Source organism: Diaporthe citri (assembly GCF_014595645.1).
Source record: "Diaporthe citri strain NFHF-8-4 chromosome Unknown scaffold_7, whole genome shotgun sequence".
Lineage (NCBI taxonomy): Eukaryota > Fungi > Ascomycota > Sordariomycetes > Diaporthales > Diaporthaceae > Diaporthe > Diaporthe citri.
The window spans coordinates 1,628,091-1,645,203 of record NW_025064852.1 but is presented as its reverse complement, the minus strand read 5'-3'; the positions used below and the strand labels follow the sequence as shown (position 1 = coordinate 1,645,203).

Here is a 17,113-nt window from a genome sequence, read left to right as displayed (position 1 = left end):
GACGTTTATCATTGTCCAGATTTAATTTTGACGGCAACTCTGGAACGTGTTGCGCAGTGGATCTGAAGATTCTGAGTGGTCACAATTTCAGATTTCGGAGCGTGCCCACAAGATTCCAAATTCCGCCCACTCAACCTGTTTATTCATTGATATCGCCGCGAAGACTACGGCTAAGTCCGCTATACGAGTTTTCAAAGGGAGACATTTCCTCACATTACCGGTTGCACTGTCGGGCGGAGCATAATTCCAATTCTTCCTCTCTAAAGGACTTCCAGCCCACTATGGTCCTAGTGCGTCGCATCGGAGGCATCCAACCAAGGAATTCTGCAAATGCCCCCTTGACATTGAGGAGACCGGTTTGATGTCAAGCCACATTGAGAAAGGTTCTGTAGCGCGGTGGCAGTTGACTGAGTAATGAATTGGAAACAATCCTTGCCAGGAGCAGACATACCTCGGCATCCCTGACCGGGCCCGTATGATACGATGGGACTGTGATCTCGGAGGACGCAGTCGCTTTGGGTTGGCGTGGCCCGGCTGCGGATACGACACCACCAAGACCGCCAATCAGAGAGGAGGCATATTGTGATGACGGATGATCCAGCACTGGCAGGTCGCAGCAAGCCACAGCTTCGGAGACGCTCCGCAGATCATAGCGGGATGCAACTCTGCTGTCCATCAATCCTAGGCTCCACGGGCTGTGCGCAACAAGAGCATGGCCTGTGATGCAGGTCAAGGGGATGAGTCCTTCAAAAGGTTGCGCTATTCCGTGCGGTCTGCACAGGTGAGAGTGATGCACTCTCCAAGCTTGTTGTCCTTCATTATCCTAACAAAATGATTCCCACGTCGTCTCTCTTGTTCGTTGCGTCGTTGGTTTCCAGCGTTCTGGCTGATGGTGACTATGCCTGGCAAGCACCGTCAGCAACTGACCGTACGTCGATAAGTTAATCATGATCTCGCAGCCCTGATCCCCTTGATTGTCACCCCCTAAAGATCTATGTGCAATGATACAAAGTTGAGGATTTCGCATTTACTGACTGTTTTTTGATCAGGACGAAGCCCTTGCCCTATGGTTAACACTCTAGCGAACCATGGATACCTCCCTCGTGACGGTCTGGCGATCACGCTCCAAGATCTCTTGACGGGCTTCACCAACGGAATCAACTTGGACCCATCGGCAACACTTCTTGTCGGCACCAAGGCCCTGGAGACATCCACAACAGGTGACAACTCATCTTTCAACTTGGATGATCTCAACAGACATGGTAGTATGTTACACCTCGTCTTTCCCCCAACTCTCACGCGAGCATACCACTCACAAATGATCACGAATATAGTCATCGAACATGACGGCAGTCTGAGCCGTGCGGACATCTACTTTGGCGACAACCACAGCTTCAACGCGACCATCTGGGGCACAGTAGCCTCCTTTTTCACCGAGGACACCATCGACGTCAAGACTGCAGCCCGTGCTCGGGCAGCCCGCCTGGCAGCGGCGTCAAAGGAGAACCCAGAATTCAACTTGACGTCAAGCGGTGTCAACTTCAGCTTGATCGAGTCTGCCCTGTACTTGTCGGTCTTCAACAATGGCTCATCATCGACTGCTGTGACGGAGTGGGTGAAGGTCATGTTCCGTAAGTCTGGTTCTTGCCACGCTCTCACAAAATGCATGACCATTGAGCTGACTTGTGACGATGCAGAGGAAGAAAGACTGCCCTATGAGGAGGGTTTCACCAGGCCGGAAAGCATCGTGAGCACCACTGGTATTCTGGCGAAGCAAGCAGAAATTGCTGCTGCAAGCATAGGGGCATGAAATGAGAAGGCGGAAATTGTAGGGGGCTGATATTCTTGTCAATATATCTACGGACGGTTTTGTAACTACGCTTTGGGCCCGAATTTTATGATAATGAAATGCCAACCCTCCACCGCACTTTTTACAACCTCCAGCCTTCACTTACAAAGGCCTAGCCTGCCGCCTACCTAGAAGGCAGCATGCCCATCAATGAAGTTGCAAGTAAGTTACACATCGCTAAAGTGATACCGAAGGATTCTGTGTGGTGTATAGCGAGGGGGCCTTTTCGGGGAAAGAAGTTAATCTTGAAATTCCTACAAGCATATCTTGCAAGCTTATTTCAAGCAAGGACCATGGAGGACTAGATGCATATAGACGTGAGTATTCTATAGCTTTGTTGCACAGTACAGAGCATCGAATAAATTTGGACCCACAAATGACTTGACCGATGCAGGGAACTGGATAGACACCTACCCGGCTTGCCCTGGGTAGGTCGGATTCCTGAAAAGGGGTGCTTGTGCTTAGCAGAGCTTGACAGCTTTTCCGAGAAAATTCCAAGGCCAGACTGCCGAGCTGTGGACAAATCGCCCTGCTCTTTCTGCCCAGGCCTGGGAAGCAAGCCCCTGGGACCTCTCTTTCCGTGGCTGCTGGCGCAGTGCTGGCGCAGTGCTGGCGCAGATATGTTCCACGGACCGGAACTGACCGCGGGGCCTGTGGTATTCCGAGCTTGGGCTAGTCTATCTTGTTCGGCCGAGACAATGCTGCTGTGGTTGGGCAGCGCGACGACCGAAAGGGCCCTGAACGAGGCCCAATGATTTGGCCACTAAATAACAGATGCATAGCTCTAGGATTTCCAAATCGTGGCAGGCACTATCAGCGATATATCACAATAGCTGTTGTCGGAAGGGTCCCTGGCCGTCCCACGTGCCGGAGCTCCGGAGCACTCAGCTACTCCGTATCCCCGCTTCCTCCGTGACCCGCCCCAAGAGCCAGATGCCGTGGGGAGGGAAATCGTTCCCCCCATTTTTTGTCGCATTTATATATGTCCCACGTGGTCCGGCCATTTCACTTGGAGTGTTCCCCAGTCCCCGGCTGAGATATTCAAGCAGTTTTCATCGACCAAAAATAGACAGAAACATGGCATCAACGATTCTCGAACACCCTGTCGTGGGTCAAATCCACGGTGTGCAGCCAAAGGCACAGGCCCACGTCGAGCAGTACCTCGGCATCCAGTACGCAACGCTAGAGAACCGGTTTGCCAGGGGCAAGTTGGTCGAGACGTACAAGAGCCCGATCCAGGCAACAGAGTCGGGGTGAGACAACGACAATCCGTTCATATTCGTTCCCTTTGTCACACGCCTTGGGCTGACATCGTGGTAGCCCTCTGCCGGTTGCTGACCCCAAGAACGTTGACAATGAGCACCTGCTGCTGCAGCACAGCCTGCCGCACCCCGAGTACAGATTCAGCGACACCGATTGTCTGACCCTGAACGTATCGGCGCCGTCTCTCGACGCCAGAGGCACGAGGGCGGAGCCGCTGCCCGTCGTCGTCTTCTTGCACGGCGGCGGGTTTGCTACGGGGAGCGCAAGCTGGCCGCAGTGGGACCTTGCTCGCCTGGTTGAGCGAAGTGTCAAGCTCGACAGCCCTGTCGTTGCCGTTGGAATCAAGTGAGTACAAGTCCATGAGGCAGCGCCCTTGAACGATGGTACTGATGTAATAACCACCAGCTATCGTCTGGGCCCCTTTGGCTTCCTGGCCTCATCAGCCTTGAAAGACGCGGGGTTCAAGCCCAACAATGGGCTTGATGACCAGAAACTCGGGTTGCGCTGGGTCCAGATGAACATCTCAGGCTTCGGGGGAGATCCTGCGAAAGTCACTCTTTTATGCAGCAGTGCTGGCGCTGGTAGGTCCATCATGAAATGTGCTATGCGAACCTGCGAAGATCCAACAGCTCACATCGCCGTCAGCATCCGGCTTCTACCATCTTCAGTCTTCTGAACCTCTGTTCAGCCGGTTGGCCGCATATGGTGGCAGCCCACTTATCCAGCCCATACCCTTGGAAGTCACGGAAATCGCCTACAGCGTCGCGACCAAAATCCTCGGTATCGAAAGCCAGTCGCCAGCTGACCAAGTCAAGTCACTCCTCAAGATCCCCGCCGAGGAGCTCTCGGCTAAACTTGGTCATCTGCCCGTTCCCTTGTCCGCAGCACACGACGGAGACGTCGTCCGTGCCAAGACGTCCTACGCTTCGCTGGCCGACACAAGCTCATTGGAGAAGGAATTCCCCGGTATCGACTATTGCAAATCCATCCTGCTAGGAGATGGGCAATTCGATGGCATGATCATCGGACTGACGGCTCTGGCGCACAGAACCGACAACCTGGCGACATCTCTCGAGAACAGCCTGAAAACCGTCTTCGCAGATGACCCGTCCAAAGTCAAGACCATTTTGGATGGCTACGGCATCAACGAGTCCAATACGGACAGGGTCCCAGTCCTGAACTTCCTGAACGACATCGGTTTCGCCCAGCCCGCGAAGGCCACGGCGGAGGGATGGGCTGCGGCCGGTTCCAGGCTCGGAACGAAGTCCTTCCTCACCCATTTCAACATGCCCAACCCATGGCCCGGCCAGTGGCAGGGCAAGGCCACGCATGCGCTGGACATTGCAATCCTGCTGGGCAACTACAACGAGTTCCTCAGCCCAGGCCAAAAGGCCAGCTCGGACCAGATGTCTGGAGATTTCCTCGCTTTCGCCTACGGCAAGGAGCCATTCTCACCATATACCGCTGGCAATGGCGGTGTGTCCAAGGTGTACAAGGCGGGCGTGGATGCGAAGGACGACGAATCAAGCGTGGTCAAAACGTCCAGCGAGGGTGAGACGGGGCGCAGGAAGATTCTAGACGACCTGGCGGCTGGAGACCCGACCGTGTTGGACAAGCTTTTGGGTGTCTTTGGTCTGTTCCTTCAAGGGCCGAAGTAAATGGAGGAGGTATGTGGGCAATGTATTACAGCCTACCTAGGTCATGTGGAAAATGTCGTGTGGCGATGCTGCGCAGGGTTCACATGTGAAGGGAAATGTTTTTAAAAGCGTTTATGCTGAATCGCAATGCAAAACTTCCTCCGAGTGGCTCTAATTCCATGGCGAGGCATTTTCCGGTGTAAGCCCTCATGGTCTATTTACTACCTGAAATCAAAGCCAGGCTCTATTCTTCCGAAGGCACCAAACACGCGACCTAGTCCTGCAAACACTTCAGTAATACCAGATGGCTGGACTACACATTGACTCCTTCGCAGACGTTCCGTTATGGTGGAAAGTCTATCGAACTCAAGGACGGGAGAAGACATATGGAACGCAGAAGAGAAAGGCTACGAAAGGTGATGCTCACAAATGGTTTCATGTTATGAACGACGCACGGAGATGTACATTGATGTCTTCAGGTATATACAAACACCTAAACTTTAGTCTTCCACCCACCCCCAACCTTCCTCTGCTTCACAACCTTAGCCGCCGCCATAAACCCCCCACCCACAATCATCGCGCACCCCGCAAAGGCCTGCGCGCCATAGTACTGCCCCCCACAGCTGCTGATGATAGCCCCCGCGATCGGCGGGCCCGTCAGCGTGGCGAAGCTGACAATGGTGAAGACCATGCCCATCCGCGTGCCCGACTTGCGCAGGTCCGTCGTCAGGCTGCTCAGTCCAGCGGGGAAGAGGGACTGGATCCCGCCCGCGGCGATCCCGAAGAAGACGGCCCACGCGTAGAGACCCGGGGGGTCGGTCACGGCTATCCAGGTGAGCTGGCACACGCCCGCGATGATCGCTGTCGGCACGAAGATGTTGATGGCGCCCCAGCGGTCAGCAAGGTAATTTGGGACCAGACGACCGATTATCCCGATTCCGTTCAAGAGGAGGAGGAGGTTGAGCGACTCAACGTAGGAGAGGCCAATTATATCGCGTGAGTATGAGGCTAGGTAGTAGAAGGCAAAGTAGACGCCGAGGAAGCACTGCAAATTGTATCGTGTTAGCATTGGGGATCCGAATAAGCAATCTTGTCCTAGGCCCACGAATCCAAGAACGTGGCAAACTCACAGTGAAGCTTCCAGCCGCGTAGAAGGTATACTCCAGCTCCTTGAAGGCAGCCCATTCGACCAGTGCCCCTGCTTTTCTAGGCGGGATCCTGCGCTTCAGCCCAATGTTGGCAACCACCAGGCTCGTAAGCTGGATGAAGCCAATCGCCCTGATAGTCCAAGGAAACCCTGCCGCAGGTAATAGCTGCCTCGCCATCGCAGGGAAAATCAGACCACCTGTCGCGCTCCCACACGCCGTCATGCCAATAGCTAGCCCCCTCTTCTTACTGAAATAAGTCGACACAGTTGCCACCGTGGGACAGAAGAGACAACCATTACCAAGACCCATACATATGCCCTGGGCTAGGAAGAGCTGCCAGTACTTGGTGCAGACTGATGTGGTGAAGATGCCCAGCAGCTGGAAAGCAGTTCCGAGGAGGAATACCTCGTGGAAGTACTAAGAAAGCTCGAGTCAGTCATTCTGGGATTTGGACCGGATGGAAAGAAGCAAAGTAATCTTCTAAACTGTCTCTTCGACTCTGTCCACCGGAACGTATACCCCAGGCTGACGGCAGGCTGAGCTGACCAAACACAAGAGCAGCTGAGGTAGTACAAAGTCGGTGTAAGCCGGAGGTGTCACTCACTCCTGCATCTGTGATTCGTCCAGTAAAAGTGCCAATGAAGAACAAGAGAAAGACTTGAATAGAGCCGATCCAGGAAATAGTAGCAGGTGGGAGGCCCAACTCAGTAGCATAGTACGTCTGGAACACACCAAACGAATTGATATACCCCCACGTGTTCATGATAACCAGGTGGCCAGTCGCCACAACCGTCCAGGCTCTCAGCCCACCATCCGGTGGAGGTCCAGGGTTGAAGCTCGACTTGCTCGTCGTACGGCTGAGGACGCGTTCAGCAAGGCCAAGGACACCGCTGCCACCGCCACCACGGTCCTCATGGGCGCTCTGTGCGTGGTGGTCGCTGCCGCCGTCTTCGAAATCGCTCTCGTCCAGCTGCACGCCAGGCACGGCTTGGGTGTTGGAGACTCGCGTCGCCACCCGTCGGAGCCCAGCAGGTTGCTTCTCCGGGTCGCCTCCCGGAAGCTCGTCAGCCTCTGCGTACCCTTTTGCTCCATCTACGGAATCCCTGCCCTTCTCCTCGGTGCTAGTCGATGGATCAAGGTCGGTACTACCGCTGCTTGTCGATTGGGAGCGGGCCATTCTCGTTGGCGGCCAAAACCTGGACTTCAGTTGGTGATGCCGTATCACAACGGTGTCTTGGCTCGATGGGAGGTCGAGCGTCTAGCTTTTCCCAGGGTCACCGACGAAATGAAGCAGGAGAAGTCAAGGAAAAAATCTTAAAGAACAGACCGCCAAAGCTTCATCCTCGTTGACGGTGGGTAGCTGGTTCTGATGTAACAAAACAGCGCAGCATTAAACCAAAAGGATCGTTACTCGAATACAATGTCTATGCTCGGTAAAAAGAAAGCAAGAATGGTCTGCCGTTGACTCATGTTGATAAAAGGTGAAGGGTATCTGTTAGCTGGACAATGACAGCTATTTAATCCTTACTAGCTCCTATTCTTCGGGCAAGAATTCCCGATCGATAGCCATGGTTAGCTCTCTTGTTGTGTGGGGCGAAAAGTCCTGCCCCAGGTTTTCGGGCTAGTTATGACAAACTCAATGCTTTGAAAGCCCAGGGACTCTCATGACTTTCTGGGGAAGGGCGTAGGCGGACCATCGTGTGTTGGGCGGTTATGTGTTATTCCCGGCAACGACAGCCCGTCCCGATGATGCGGAGACTTGCCGACAGCCGATGAGGCCGACCTCGGCGCGTTCGACCAGCCCTGGCAGGAAGTCGGCATGCATCTCGTCTAGATACAAGCTGGAGCTGGAGAGAATTGTGTCAATGGACGATTTGAATCGGGTCATTAATAATAATTAATTGGGTCTCTATGACAGTAAGTTCTGACCGGACGCAAAGCTCGGAACTCTTACAGAGCAAGGTTCATCATCACCAGCTTGGAACATGAAGCGATTTGCTGCCCATAACCTCCCAGTACAATTACTCTCCGGATTTTGCTTCCAAAATACATTATCGTGAGATGAAGAACAACCGAACAATCTTTTACACAGCGTGTAAACAACCTCTCAAAAGAGATGGCTCCCAAAACATCGAGATGAGCAACAATTATGTCTGGTTATGACAATGAGCAAGAGAAGCCGCCGTCCATGGACCCTAAGATGGCATGAATACCAGCACACCACGCTGGTTCGGTATTATGGTTGGTCATGGATGGATGACCTTGACGATTTGAGTCATTCCCTGACCAAGACCACGCTTCGGATATGTGTCTCGCACATGGGAGCGGCAGATGGCAGCACCGCAAGAAGTGTCAGTCCAGGTTATCGCCAAGTCGTCTGCCCACCATTTCTGTGGCTGATTATGTGCGGTGACGTCTATGAGAAGAGACGTGAGGTTGTATAGCCCAGCCGTCGTATCTGCGACAATGGAGCCAAGTTTGCAGTTCTTTTGACGAGAGCAAGCTCGCGTGCTGGAAATTTGGGATCCCACGGCCACCTCGGTCTGAGCATCGGCGTCCCACGAAAGACCAGTGATGTTGAAAATGCAGTTGGCTTTCTTGGACGCGCATCCAGCCCGCATACCGCTGAAGTCAAAGCGGAAGCATGGGTGGCCTTGAAGGTCCCCGACGCTAATCTTCGCCAACTGATCACCGCCCGCAACGTTTGGAACCTGGAGCATCAGATCTCCAGAAGACGGCTTGTAGGGCGCAGCTGAGCCAGGGATAATCTTGATGCCCTCAGACCAGGTAAAGTGGCGGTAAGGGCTGTACACGGGATCAGGGGCGATGTCCATGGGGTCGGTGCCGGGCGCCAAGTGAAGACCAGGAAGATCGTCGAACTGTGTTGGTGGTCAGCAAGATATTAAGCATGATAATTCAAGCGGCACTCACATCAAGAATCATGCTATTCTGGGCGACAAGGTCAACACAAGAGGGTGTCGCCGCTTCTGTTGCCTCTGACCGAGCCTTGACTGATGAAAGAGTCGACCGTCCTTCGCTAAAGTGGGCTTGAATGGACTGACCCAGGTCAGGTTGAGCTGAAGCCGATTGAGCCAGATCAGGCTGCGCAGGTCCTGGCTGAGAACCCTCAGGTGGCGGTGGAACTGAATCCGGCGGGGCGTGGGACTGGAGAGGAGCGCCCTGGAGAGGAGCATGAGGTGGGGGACCCTGAGGAGGCTCTCCCTGAGAAGAACCGCCTTGAGATGGTGCGCCTTGAGGAGCATTAGAAGAAGGACCTCCTTGTCCACCTTGTCCACCTTGACCACCTTGACCGCCCTGGCCACCTTGAGGGGGAGCAGTCGAAGAAGGAGGACCACCTTGACCGCCTTGACCACCCTGAGGGGGAGCACTGGAAGAAGGACCTCCTTGTCCACCCTGACCACCCTGACCACCCTGACCGCCTTGGCCACCTTGAGGGGGAGCAGTTGACGAAGGACCTCCTTGTCCACCTTGTCCACCCTGTCCACCTTGAGGCGGAACACTGGAAGAAGAGCCGCCTTGTCCGCCTTGGCCACCTTGTCCACCTTGAGGAGGAGCACTGGAAGAAGGGCCACCTTGGCCACCCTGTCCACCCTGTCCACCCTGAGGGGGGGCAGTTGAAGAAGGACCACCCTGACCGCCTTGACCACCCTGACCACCTTGAGGCGGAGCACTAGAAGAAGAGCCACCTTGACCACCTTGGCCGCCTTGACCACCTTGGCCACCTTGAGGCGGTGCAGTCGGGCCCGAAGTGGGAGCAGGGCTTGTGACGTTGAGCGGCGCGGTTGTGTTCGCCGGCGGCGCTGAGGTGGGCAGCGGACCGCTTGTGGCATTTGCTGCGGGACCAGCAGGCAGGCTGGAGTTGGCCGGGGACGATGGTTCGCCCGTTGGCAGGATAGGGGGAACCGTCGTGTTAGCTGGTGCAGTAGTACCTGGCCCAGAAGGGACAGGGGCAGTTCCGTTTGCAGTGTTGGTCACGTTCGCGGGAGGCGAGGCAGGACCAGTAGCATTGGCAGATGTCGGAGCTGCGCCACTCTCGGAAGGGCCAGGAGAAGCAGTAGGAGCTGTCGCATTGCCTGTAGAAGGTGGAGCAGTGCCGTTGAAAGATGACGGGGCTGCACCGCTCTCAGAAGGGCCAGGAGGAGCGGTAGGTGCTGTACCGTTGCCCGTGGAAGATGGAGGAACGGTAGCTGGTGCCGAAGTTCCATTGCCTGGGAATGGAGTGGGTACGGTGCTATTACCAGGTGCAGGAGCTGTCGCATTTGTCGGAAGCGGCAGCTCCAAGGTGGTAGAGTTCAGTGACACGACGATACTGGTGGCAGTCGACGCGGTCGCGTTGGTCGGGACTGGAGAACTGATACCAGTGCCAGATGGCGGCGGCGCAGGAGTTGTACCATTGTCTGTTGGGAAAGGAGGCGATGTAGTTGGAGATCCTGGCAGTGGTGGCAAGGAGGTATCTCCGGATGGCAGGGGAGCGAAGACAGTGGTAGAGTTGGCGATGATGATCAGGCTTGTCGCGGCGGCAGATCCGCTGATGCTTATAGTCGTAACACCCGTGATAGCACCAGCAGATGAAATGGCACTGATTGGGACGGAAGTGGAGGATTCGTTGCCAGAAGGCAGCGGTGCGACAACGGTGGTAGAGCTGGCGGGGACGCTTGTCTCAGAAGTTGTCTCATTGGTAACGACGGTCGTGAGGCTGCCCGTGATCACTCCTGAAGGAGCCGTGGTACCAGAGATTGAAGGTGAGGACGCATTGCCAGTAGGGAACGGGGCGACGAAAGTAGTGGAGTTGAGAGGTACGATGACGCTAGTAGCAGCGGTTGTTCCACTGACAAAGACAGTCGAAACGCTACCTGGAATCCCACTGGGGCTGGCAGTGCTGTTGGCGAACGGTGCAGAAGACGGAATACCCGAGGCACTGCTCGACAATGTGGGCGGCAGTGCAGTCGTGATCGTCGTCAAAGACGGGCCGGGCGAAACACCTGAAATGCATTAGGAAGAGAGCCCCAGGCAGAGAGTTTCAGACTGGGAAGGAGTGGAAGCATTACCAGTTGACGCCAACACAGTCTCAGTGCTTAATGTGGTCACAGTTGCCACAGTGGTGAACGATGTGCCGACTGCTCCTGCTGATGCAGTGTAGGTGAACTCTGTCGACTCAGTCAGAGTGGCGACGGGAACGGCCCCTCTCGAAACTGTGTAGGTGAAAATGACAGAGGTAACCACTGGCGACGGTGGGGGTCCTGGGATCTCAGTTGTTCCGGAGTACAGGGTGGTGGTCTCAGTGATGACTGCTGGAGTCCCGGTGGATGAACCCTCGGCCGATGAACCTCCGGTGGATGGGCCCCCAGTAACTGGAGTGGCTGCCGTGATGGTAATCACCTGAGGCGATGATCCCGGAAGGCCAGGAAGGGTCACTGTGAAGACAGAGGGAGACGCAGGGGAAGGAGCCGACGTGAGGACGGAAGAGGAGAAAGTCGCAAGTGATGAGCTAGGAGCAGATCCTGGTGGAGGCTCTGCTGAGGCCACAGGCGTAGAAGTCGACTCTGCTGATCCCGAAATCGAAGTGGTCTCAGTAGCCGTTGCGGTTCCGACTGTGAGGGTAAAGCTGGCAGTGACCAAAGGGTGACTGGAGCTCGACGTGGGAGCTGTCTCAATCACGGTGTACGTGCTGGTCTCAACGACCTGAGGACTGTACCCCGAAGTGATTGTTGTCGTCAAGTAGTAGGTTGTCAGACCCGGGACGGCAGTAGTTGGAGCACTAGCAGGGACCGAGACAGTTGTGCCACAACCAGAGGCAGGGCATGGCTCAGTGAGAGTGACAGTCCCAGTGTACGGAGAGCCTGCTGGGCCAACCGGGATGGTGAAAATCTGCGTGGTGACGATACTACCAGGGGCAGTTGCAACCTCCGACTCTGTGAGAGATAAAAGTCGTTAGCAGTAAGACTTTGGGAGGTGAAGAACAAAGGCCAGGGGCCGGACGGGACGCCAAGGTTGACTTACCTGAGGACGAACCGGTTCCCGAAGTGGTCTCGGTAGGAACTGGGTATGCGGTGGCAGAGAACCCAGTAGTGACAGACTCAGGGTAGACGGTGACAGTGGACACGGCGACGGTCTCGGTGCTGACCATGCTCATGACAGTGGTGCCGAACGCAATGGTAGGTGCAGGTGCTCCGACGGTGATGAAAACCGTCTCGGCAGCACAAGTTGTGTTGTCGCTGGAGGAAAAGAGCAGTCAGCATCTGCTCAATTGGCATAGTGGGTGGGTTCGCAATGGCATGAAGGATCTGCAAGAACGGCCAAGCGAACCACTTCAAGAAAACTTACTCAAGTGGCAAGGCAGCTGCAAGTGGCAGCGAGGCCAGGGCCACGAGAGGGCCCATCGACGCTCTGATACGCATGCTGTTCGTCGTCACGGCTCAGGGTACTTTCTATGTTGAGGAGGAGCGCGGCAGAAGGAAGATCGACCGGGGCAGACAAAGATTGAAAGGCCGTCAAGATGCAGATGTGCCAAAGGTGAGAACCAGACTGCTCACTGCTGGCAAACGAAGGACAATGGACGGTGTCGCCGCCGTGTCTGCGGGAAAGACGAAGAGGTGAAGGAGGTTAGAGAGTAGGGAGAGTTGAGTGTGTGGAAGAGAACGGAGGAAGATTGGCGAAAGAACGGACAAAGGTAGGAGAAGAGAGGGACGAGGCACCTTGAAGGGGATGCTCAACTGATGAGGGAAGGAAAGGGAAGGGAAGTGGTAGGTGTTGAAAAGGAAGGAGCGTTTCTTCCCATCCAGGCAGGCTCATGTATATGCCAGAGCCGCGATAGGGTCCGGCTGCTGCCATCTGCTCCTTCCTTCCCTTTCCCACCTGCGCGCCCATACCACTCAAACCATCTCGGCAGGTTCGATACCAGAGCCCAGCCGAGAATCTCGACGTCAGCGAAGGTCATGCCGTCTCGAGCTGCGGATTGGAGAGAGCGCTGCAGATGGAAGGGACGCTGGAGAGGGCTTGTCCGCGACAAAGGGTCTCATGATTCCAGCGTTACCTCTGTGCTCCTTCTCGTCAAGGGCACATTAGTTCTGGTGCGGTGAGACTTCGGATGCCACAATGCCAATGATATTGACAGTGTCTTGAGCCGCTTAGTGATCTCGCTTCCGTCGCTGCCTCCCTGTTGAAATCATTGCTGCACCTCGCATTTCCTTTCGCCGTGCCATGCTGTTCCTTGCGCTCGTATTGCAAGCTGCTGGATAACTTGCACCGTCCATCGTGTCGGTAAATTGGTGGCATGAAAAGGGGACATTTGCCAAACATGATAGAGCTCGACCTGCCACAGCTGCTCAATGTGGCATTTCCTGAGGTGTAGCAACCAGGATGTTCCACGAGCCCCCTTTCATCACTTATTCGAGCCGTGTGCTTGCGTCACACTGTCCAACATGGCGGCTCTCCCTCAGGAAGGAGCCTACCTAGGCAGCCTCGAGAATGGCATGAAGGAACAAGACGGACGTACTACCAAGGTTGCTTGCCCGTTCACAGCATTGGACGAGTCTCGGAGACTCGAAACTAGATATCTGACAGCAGTTGTGGAATTTGTCTCGGATAATAACAAAGACTCAACTCACCCACGTACGTGGGTCACTTAGATCGGATCATCCGAGTACGGTGGCGGAGGTTCGTCGCGCTCTTCCTCCACAGCACCAGCCCGCCCGCTCGACTCCGTCGGCGCAGCCCGCCCTTCCTCTGCCCTGGCCCCTTCTTCACTCGGGCGAACCCTCGTCTTGCCCTCCAGTTTCGAAACCCACAGGCCACACCCTGCCGTGGTCGTCAACAAGAAGAAGAAGCTCAGCAGCGGAATGAGTTCCAAGATCATAGCCATGGTCCCGAACCATACATAGTCCCAGGAGTACTTCTTTGCCTCCTCTTTCCTCTCTCTTCTGCTCAACCCTCGGAGCTTGAACCACCTGTGGTGGCTTAGCTTTCCCAGCCGCGTCCCCGTGATGATGATGTAGGCCGGGGCGCCGACGATCGGAATAAATGTGAGCGGTAGGCAGACGACAAGCCCAAATATCTGCTTGAAGCTCCATGGCGTGTATTCAGCTCGCGACGTCGGCTTTCCTAACATCTTGACGGAATTGGGGGCATCGGGAAACAGTAGACGATGGGGCGCAACGAGGTCAACAAGGTCATGATCGATCAGGGTAGTCTGCGAAGACGAAAGATTAGGTGTGATCCGGTAGTTATCTCTTCATAGGAAGGAGAACTCACGTCGAAGACGTCTACCCGTGCCTCGTCCACAAAGAAGCCCTCAAATAGGGCCTGAATAAGCACCAGCCCTTCTCCCAGGGTCAAAATCGCGGCGCTAAACCACGCGCCTCTGCCTTGCCAAATAGCTAGAAAAGCAACTTGTGGGAGGTAGGCAAATAAGAATAGAATCAGGTAGACAGTCAGTGACACCAGCGATAAGGGCAACAGACGTCCAGCCCAGAGCGGCCAGAATTTGCGCTGCTTCGAGAAATACCAGATGCCTTGGATGGGGTATGCGGCCGAGCGGAACGCGCGCCATACGTAGTCGACGAAGCGCGAGTTCTCAATGCGGCCTGTAAGGCTTGCTCGAGGACGATCAGGCGGCATGTCGGATCTTTCGTATTGGGTATTTTGGAAGTTTGTAATGGCGACGTCGTATATCAGTTGAAGGGTCTCGCGACTTGCACGCGCTTGACGGTCCAAGGGTTTTAGGATGACGTCCCACCTGCCAGGCAAGCTCCGGGGAACGGGGCAGCTGAGAGACACCCTGGCGCGTCCAACCCCCACCCTCCAAGCACTGCTGCAGGGATGCTTCTTTGGCCCCACTGGTCAACAACACTGTCACCTCGCCCATGGAAGCGTTGCAGTCCGACTCGACCCAACCTCACATGCTTTGCTGTATTATTGTTCTCAAAGAATGAAGATATGTGCTGAACGACTTCACCCAGCCTGCAGACAAAAGCTGCACAGCCGCAATGCGTAACGTGAGAGAAGTTGTCGACCTGACTGCCCAGGTGTCTCGAGTTCCAAGAAACCTGATCTAGCCGGAGCCTGTCAAGGAGGTTTGGCACATGTTAAAGGTTTCGTCGTGCGACTTATGTCAGTCCTAGCTCCGAAGACAGTCCTCCGGCACGATGAGCATGTCAGTCTGTGAGTCTGGACTTCCCAAGCAGAGCGCCGTTCGCAGAGTGGCACATCAGAGTTGAGAGATGGTGATTCTGACAACCCGTCAATTTGCAGGACTGACATCCTTGGCTTCTGTTGTGGTGGGCCAAAGCCTCGGAGCCCATCAGACATGCTCACCAAGTCCACTGGTGGTGTCGTGGCCGCCTGTGTGCGCAAGCACGAGCAAGGCTGCGAGCATCTACAGCCATCGCAGTCTATCAACTTTCAGCTCATGGGATGGGCCTCTCGACTGTCAGGGAGACTACTGCGTGTACTCTAACCGAGCCGCGTCGAAGCACTCCTGGGTCGTTTCGTGCACCACACCGGAGACTGCACAAGGCCTGGAAGAGTACTTCCACATCGTGCCGAACAACCGGCCTCTTCCGGAGCCTTCTCCATATCGCGTTGTCGAAATCCCTGGGAAGGGTCGAGGCTTGATCACGAACAGGAAGATCTACAAAGGAGAAGGCGTCATAGCTGAAGATGCTATCCTGGCGCTGCCTATCCACGCACATCTACAACTTGCACCCGACAGGCGAAGACACTTGTACGAAATGGTCCTGGAGAATCTACCACCTGAGGCCAGGAGCGAGTTTCTATCACAGGTTGGGGATGACGTTACTACTGTCATCGACCGCAACGGCTTTGAGATTCACACGGGGCGAGACGATGATGCCGTCAGATACTTCGGTGCCTTTCCAGAGCAGGCTCTTATCAATCATGACTGCAGGCCAAAGTCAGTATTGTATCTCCCTCTGAAGATAGACCAGAACTCACACGTGGCTGGACTTAGTCTTGCGTATCACTTCCGCGGTATGACTCACATAACCACCGCCGTCCGGGACATTGATGCTGGGGAGGGGCTCAGCTTGAGCTACATCGACGTGACACTTCCCTTTCGGCACCGACAGACTCGTCTGAACGCACTTTGGAACTTCAACTGCACTTGCAAGCAATGCCAGCTCCCTCCTGCCGGAGCCGAAGCGTCTGATGCTCGAGTCGAGCGCATCAAGGTGCTGGAAGACATTCTGGATCACCCGGCTAAAAGTTTTCCGGCCGGTGACCTGATGGCTCAAACTGGGAGCGATCTAGTGGCGCTTTACGAGCTGGAGCGACTGGACGTGTATATCGGGTATGCCTACAGGAGGGCTGCGCTAAATTTTGCCCTGTTTGCTGATGAGCACAATGCGAGGAAGTTCGCGCAGAGGGCACTGAAAGCTTTGGGGTGGCAAGGTGGCGCGAAGCAGAAGGATCTGGAGAATATGAGAGGCTTGTTGGCAGACCCGAAGGCGCACTGGAGCTGGGGAAGGCTGGCTGGGCGTCACAAGGGAGCAAGGGTTTAAGCAGGCTCTCGGTCATCCGGACTAAAAATGGGCTGCGCAGTTGCGTCAAGATCCCCAACCGGTCGCCAGTGATCTGCTATGACTACATGACTGATGAACAGAATTGGAATCTGCGATGCCAGGACGGCGTGTCCTGATATTCTTGCCGGGCCTTTCGTGCATGCATCGCACACGTGGTCTACAGCTCTGTGCCGTTTACTTGTCTATTCCTGGCTAAAGGCGTGATACCACATGTTGGGGCAGTGTGTCCAGCCTGCATAAGAGCACGAATGACCTCCTTTGGCGGGTGCGGCTTGTTTGGCGCATGCATTTCAGGCTACCAACAGGAACTCCGGTTACCAGCAGGCTGGGCTGCAAGAGATGCGTGGAGGTGTGTCAGCGCATCCAAATGATTTGACCCCCAATTTTGTCGCAACCTCGGCCAGCGTGGCTGACGCTTCTCAGCTTTGTCGAGTTTGGGTGACACAAGAGATAGACTAGCACTTTCAGCTCTGCCTTCTTGTCTTGCACAATTTGTTGCTTGTGATTGAGCACGCGCGCGGTAATCAATCCTACAGTTCCCGTCTAAGGAATACACGCCGCTTTGCTTACTCAAATGCGCATCCTCCCCCCAAACATTCAATCCATCAACCCCAACGTGTGTTGGACCCATACCTGAAATATATGAGTAGGATGTGT

At 55.1% G+C, this 17,113-nt stretch overlaps 6 protein-coding genes across 6 annotated transcripts; 3 read left to right on the top strand and 3 right to left on the bottom strand.

Moving 5' to 3' along the window:
* Positions 1–831: 831 nt before the first annotated feature.
* Positions 832–1,810, top strand: INS49_013697 (uncharacterized protein; the record flags this gene model as incomplete). Its single annotated transcript, XM_043174394.1, has 4 exons — positions 832–928; positions 1,050–1,265; positions 1,335–1,631; positions 1,698–1,810. The coding sequence occupies 4 exons, from the start codon at positions 832–834 to the stop codon at positions 1,808–1,810; spliced, it is 723 nt and encodes a 240-aa protein (XP_043021339.1).
* A 1,116-nt stretch (positions 1,811–2,926) lies between these two features.
* Positions 2,927–4,770, top strand: INS49_013696 (uncharacterized protein; the record flags this gene model as incomplete). Its single annotated transcript, XM_043174393.1, has 4 exons — positions 2,927–3,102; positions 3,170–3,457; positions 3,518–3,693; positions 3,758–4,770. 4 exons carry the CDS (start codon positions 2,927–2,929, stop codon positions 4,768–4,770), a joined length of 1,653 nt encoding a protein of 550 aa, XP_043021338.1.
* Positions 4,771–5,242: 472 nt separating this feature from the next.
* INS49_013695 (uncharacterized protein) lies at positions 5,243–7,074 on the bottom strand (the record flags this gene model as incomplete). Its single annotated transcript, XM_043174392.1, has 3 exons — positions 5,243–5,794; positions 5,880–5,955; positions 6,647–7,074. The coding sequence occupies 3 exons, from the start codon at positions 7,072–7,074 to the stop codon at positions 5,243–5,245; spliced, it is 1,056 nt and encodes a 351-aa protein (XP_043021337.1).
* A 1,069-nt stretch (positions 7,075–8,143) lies between these two features.
* Positions 8,144–12,316, bottom strand: INS49_013694 (uncharacterized protein; the record flags this gene model as incomplete). Its single annotated transcript, XM_043174391.1, has 6 exons — positions 8,144–8,776; positions 8,829–8,846; positions 8,960–9,678; positions 9,737–10,771; positions 11,931–12,133; positions 12,243–12,316. The coding sequence occupies 6 exons, from the start codon at positions 12,314–12,316 to the stop codon at positions 8,144–8,146; spliced, it is 2,682 nt and encodes an 893-aa protein (XP_043021336.1).
* Positions 12,317–13,542: 1,226 nt separating this feature from the next.
* Positions 13,543–14,534, bottom strand: INS49_013693 (uncharacterized protein; the record flags this gene model as incomplete). The annotated part of the gene is made up of 2 exons (XM_043174390.1): positions 13,543–14,106; positions 14,169–14,534. 2 exons carry the CDS (start codon positions 14,532–14,534, stop codon positions 13,543–13,545), a joined length of 930 nt encoding a protein of 309 aa, XP_043021335.1.
* Positions 14,535–14,902: 368 nt separating this feature from the next.
* INS49_013692 (uncharacterized protein) lies at positions 14,903–16,435 on the top strand (the record flags this gene model as incomplete). Its single annotated transcript, XM_043174389.1, has 2 exons — positions 14,903–14,911; positions 15,389–16,435. The coding sequence occupies 2 exons, from the start codon at positions 14,903–14,905 to the stop codon at positions 16,433–16,435; spliced, it is 1,056 nt and encodes a 351-aa protein (XP_043021334.1).
* Positions 16,436–17,113: the final 678 nt, after the last annotated feature.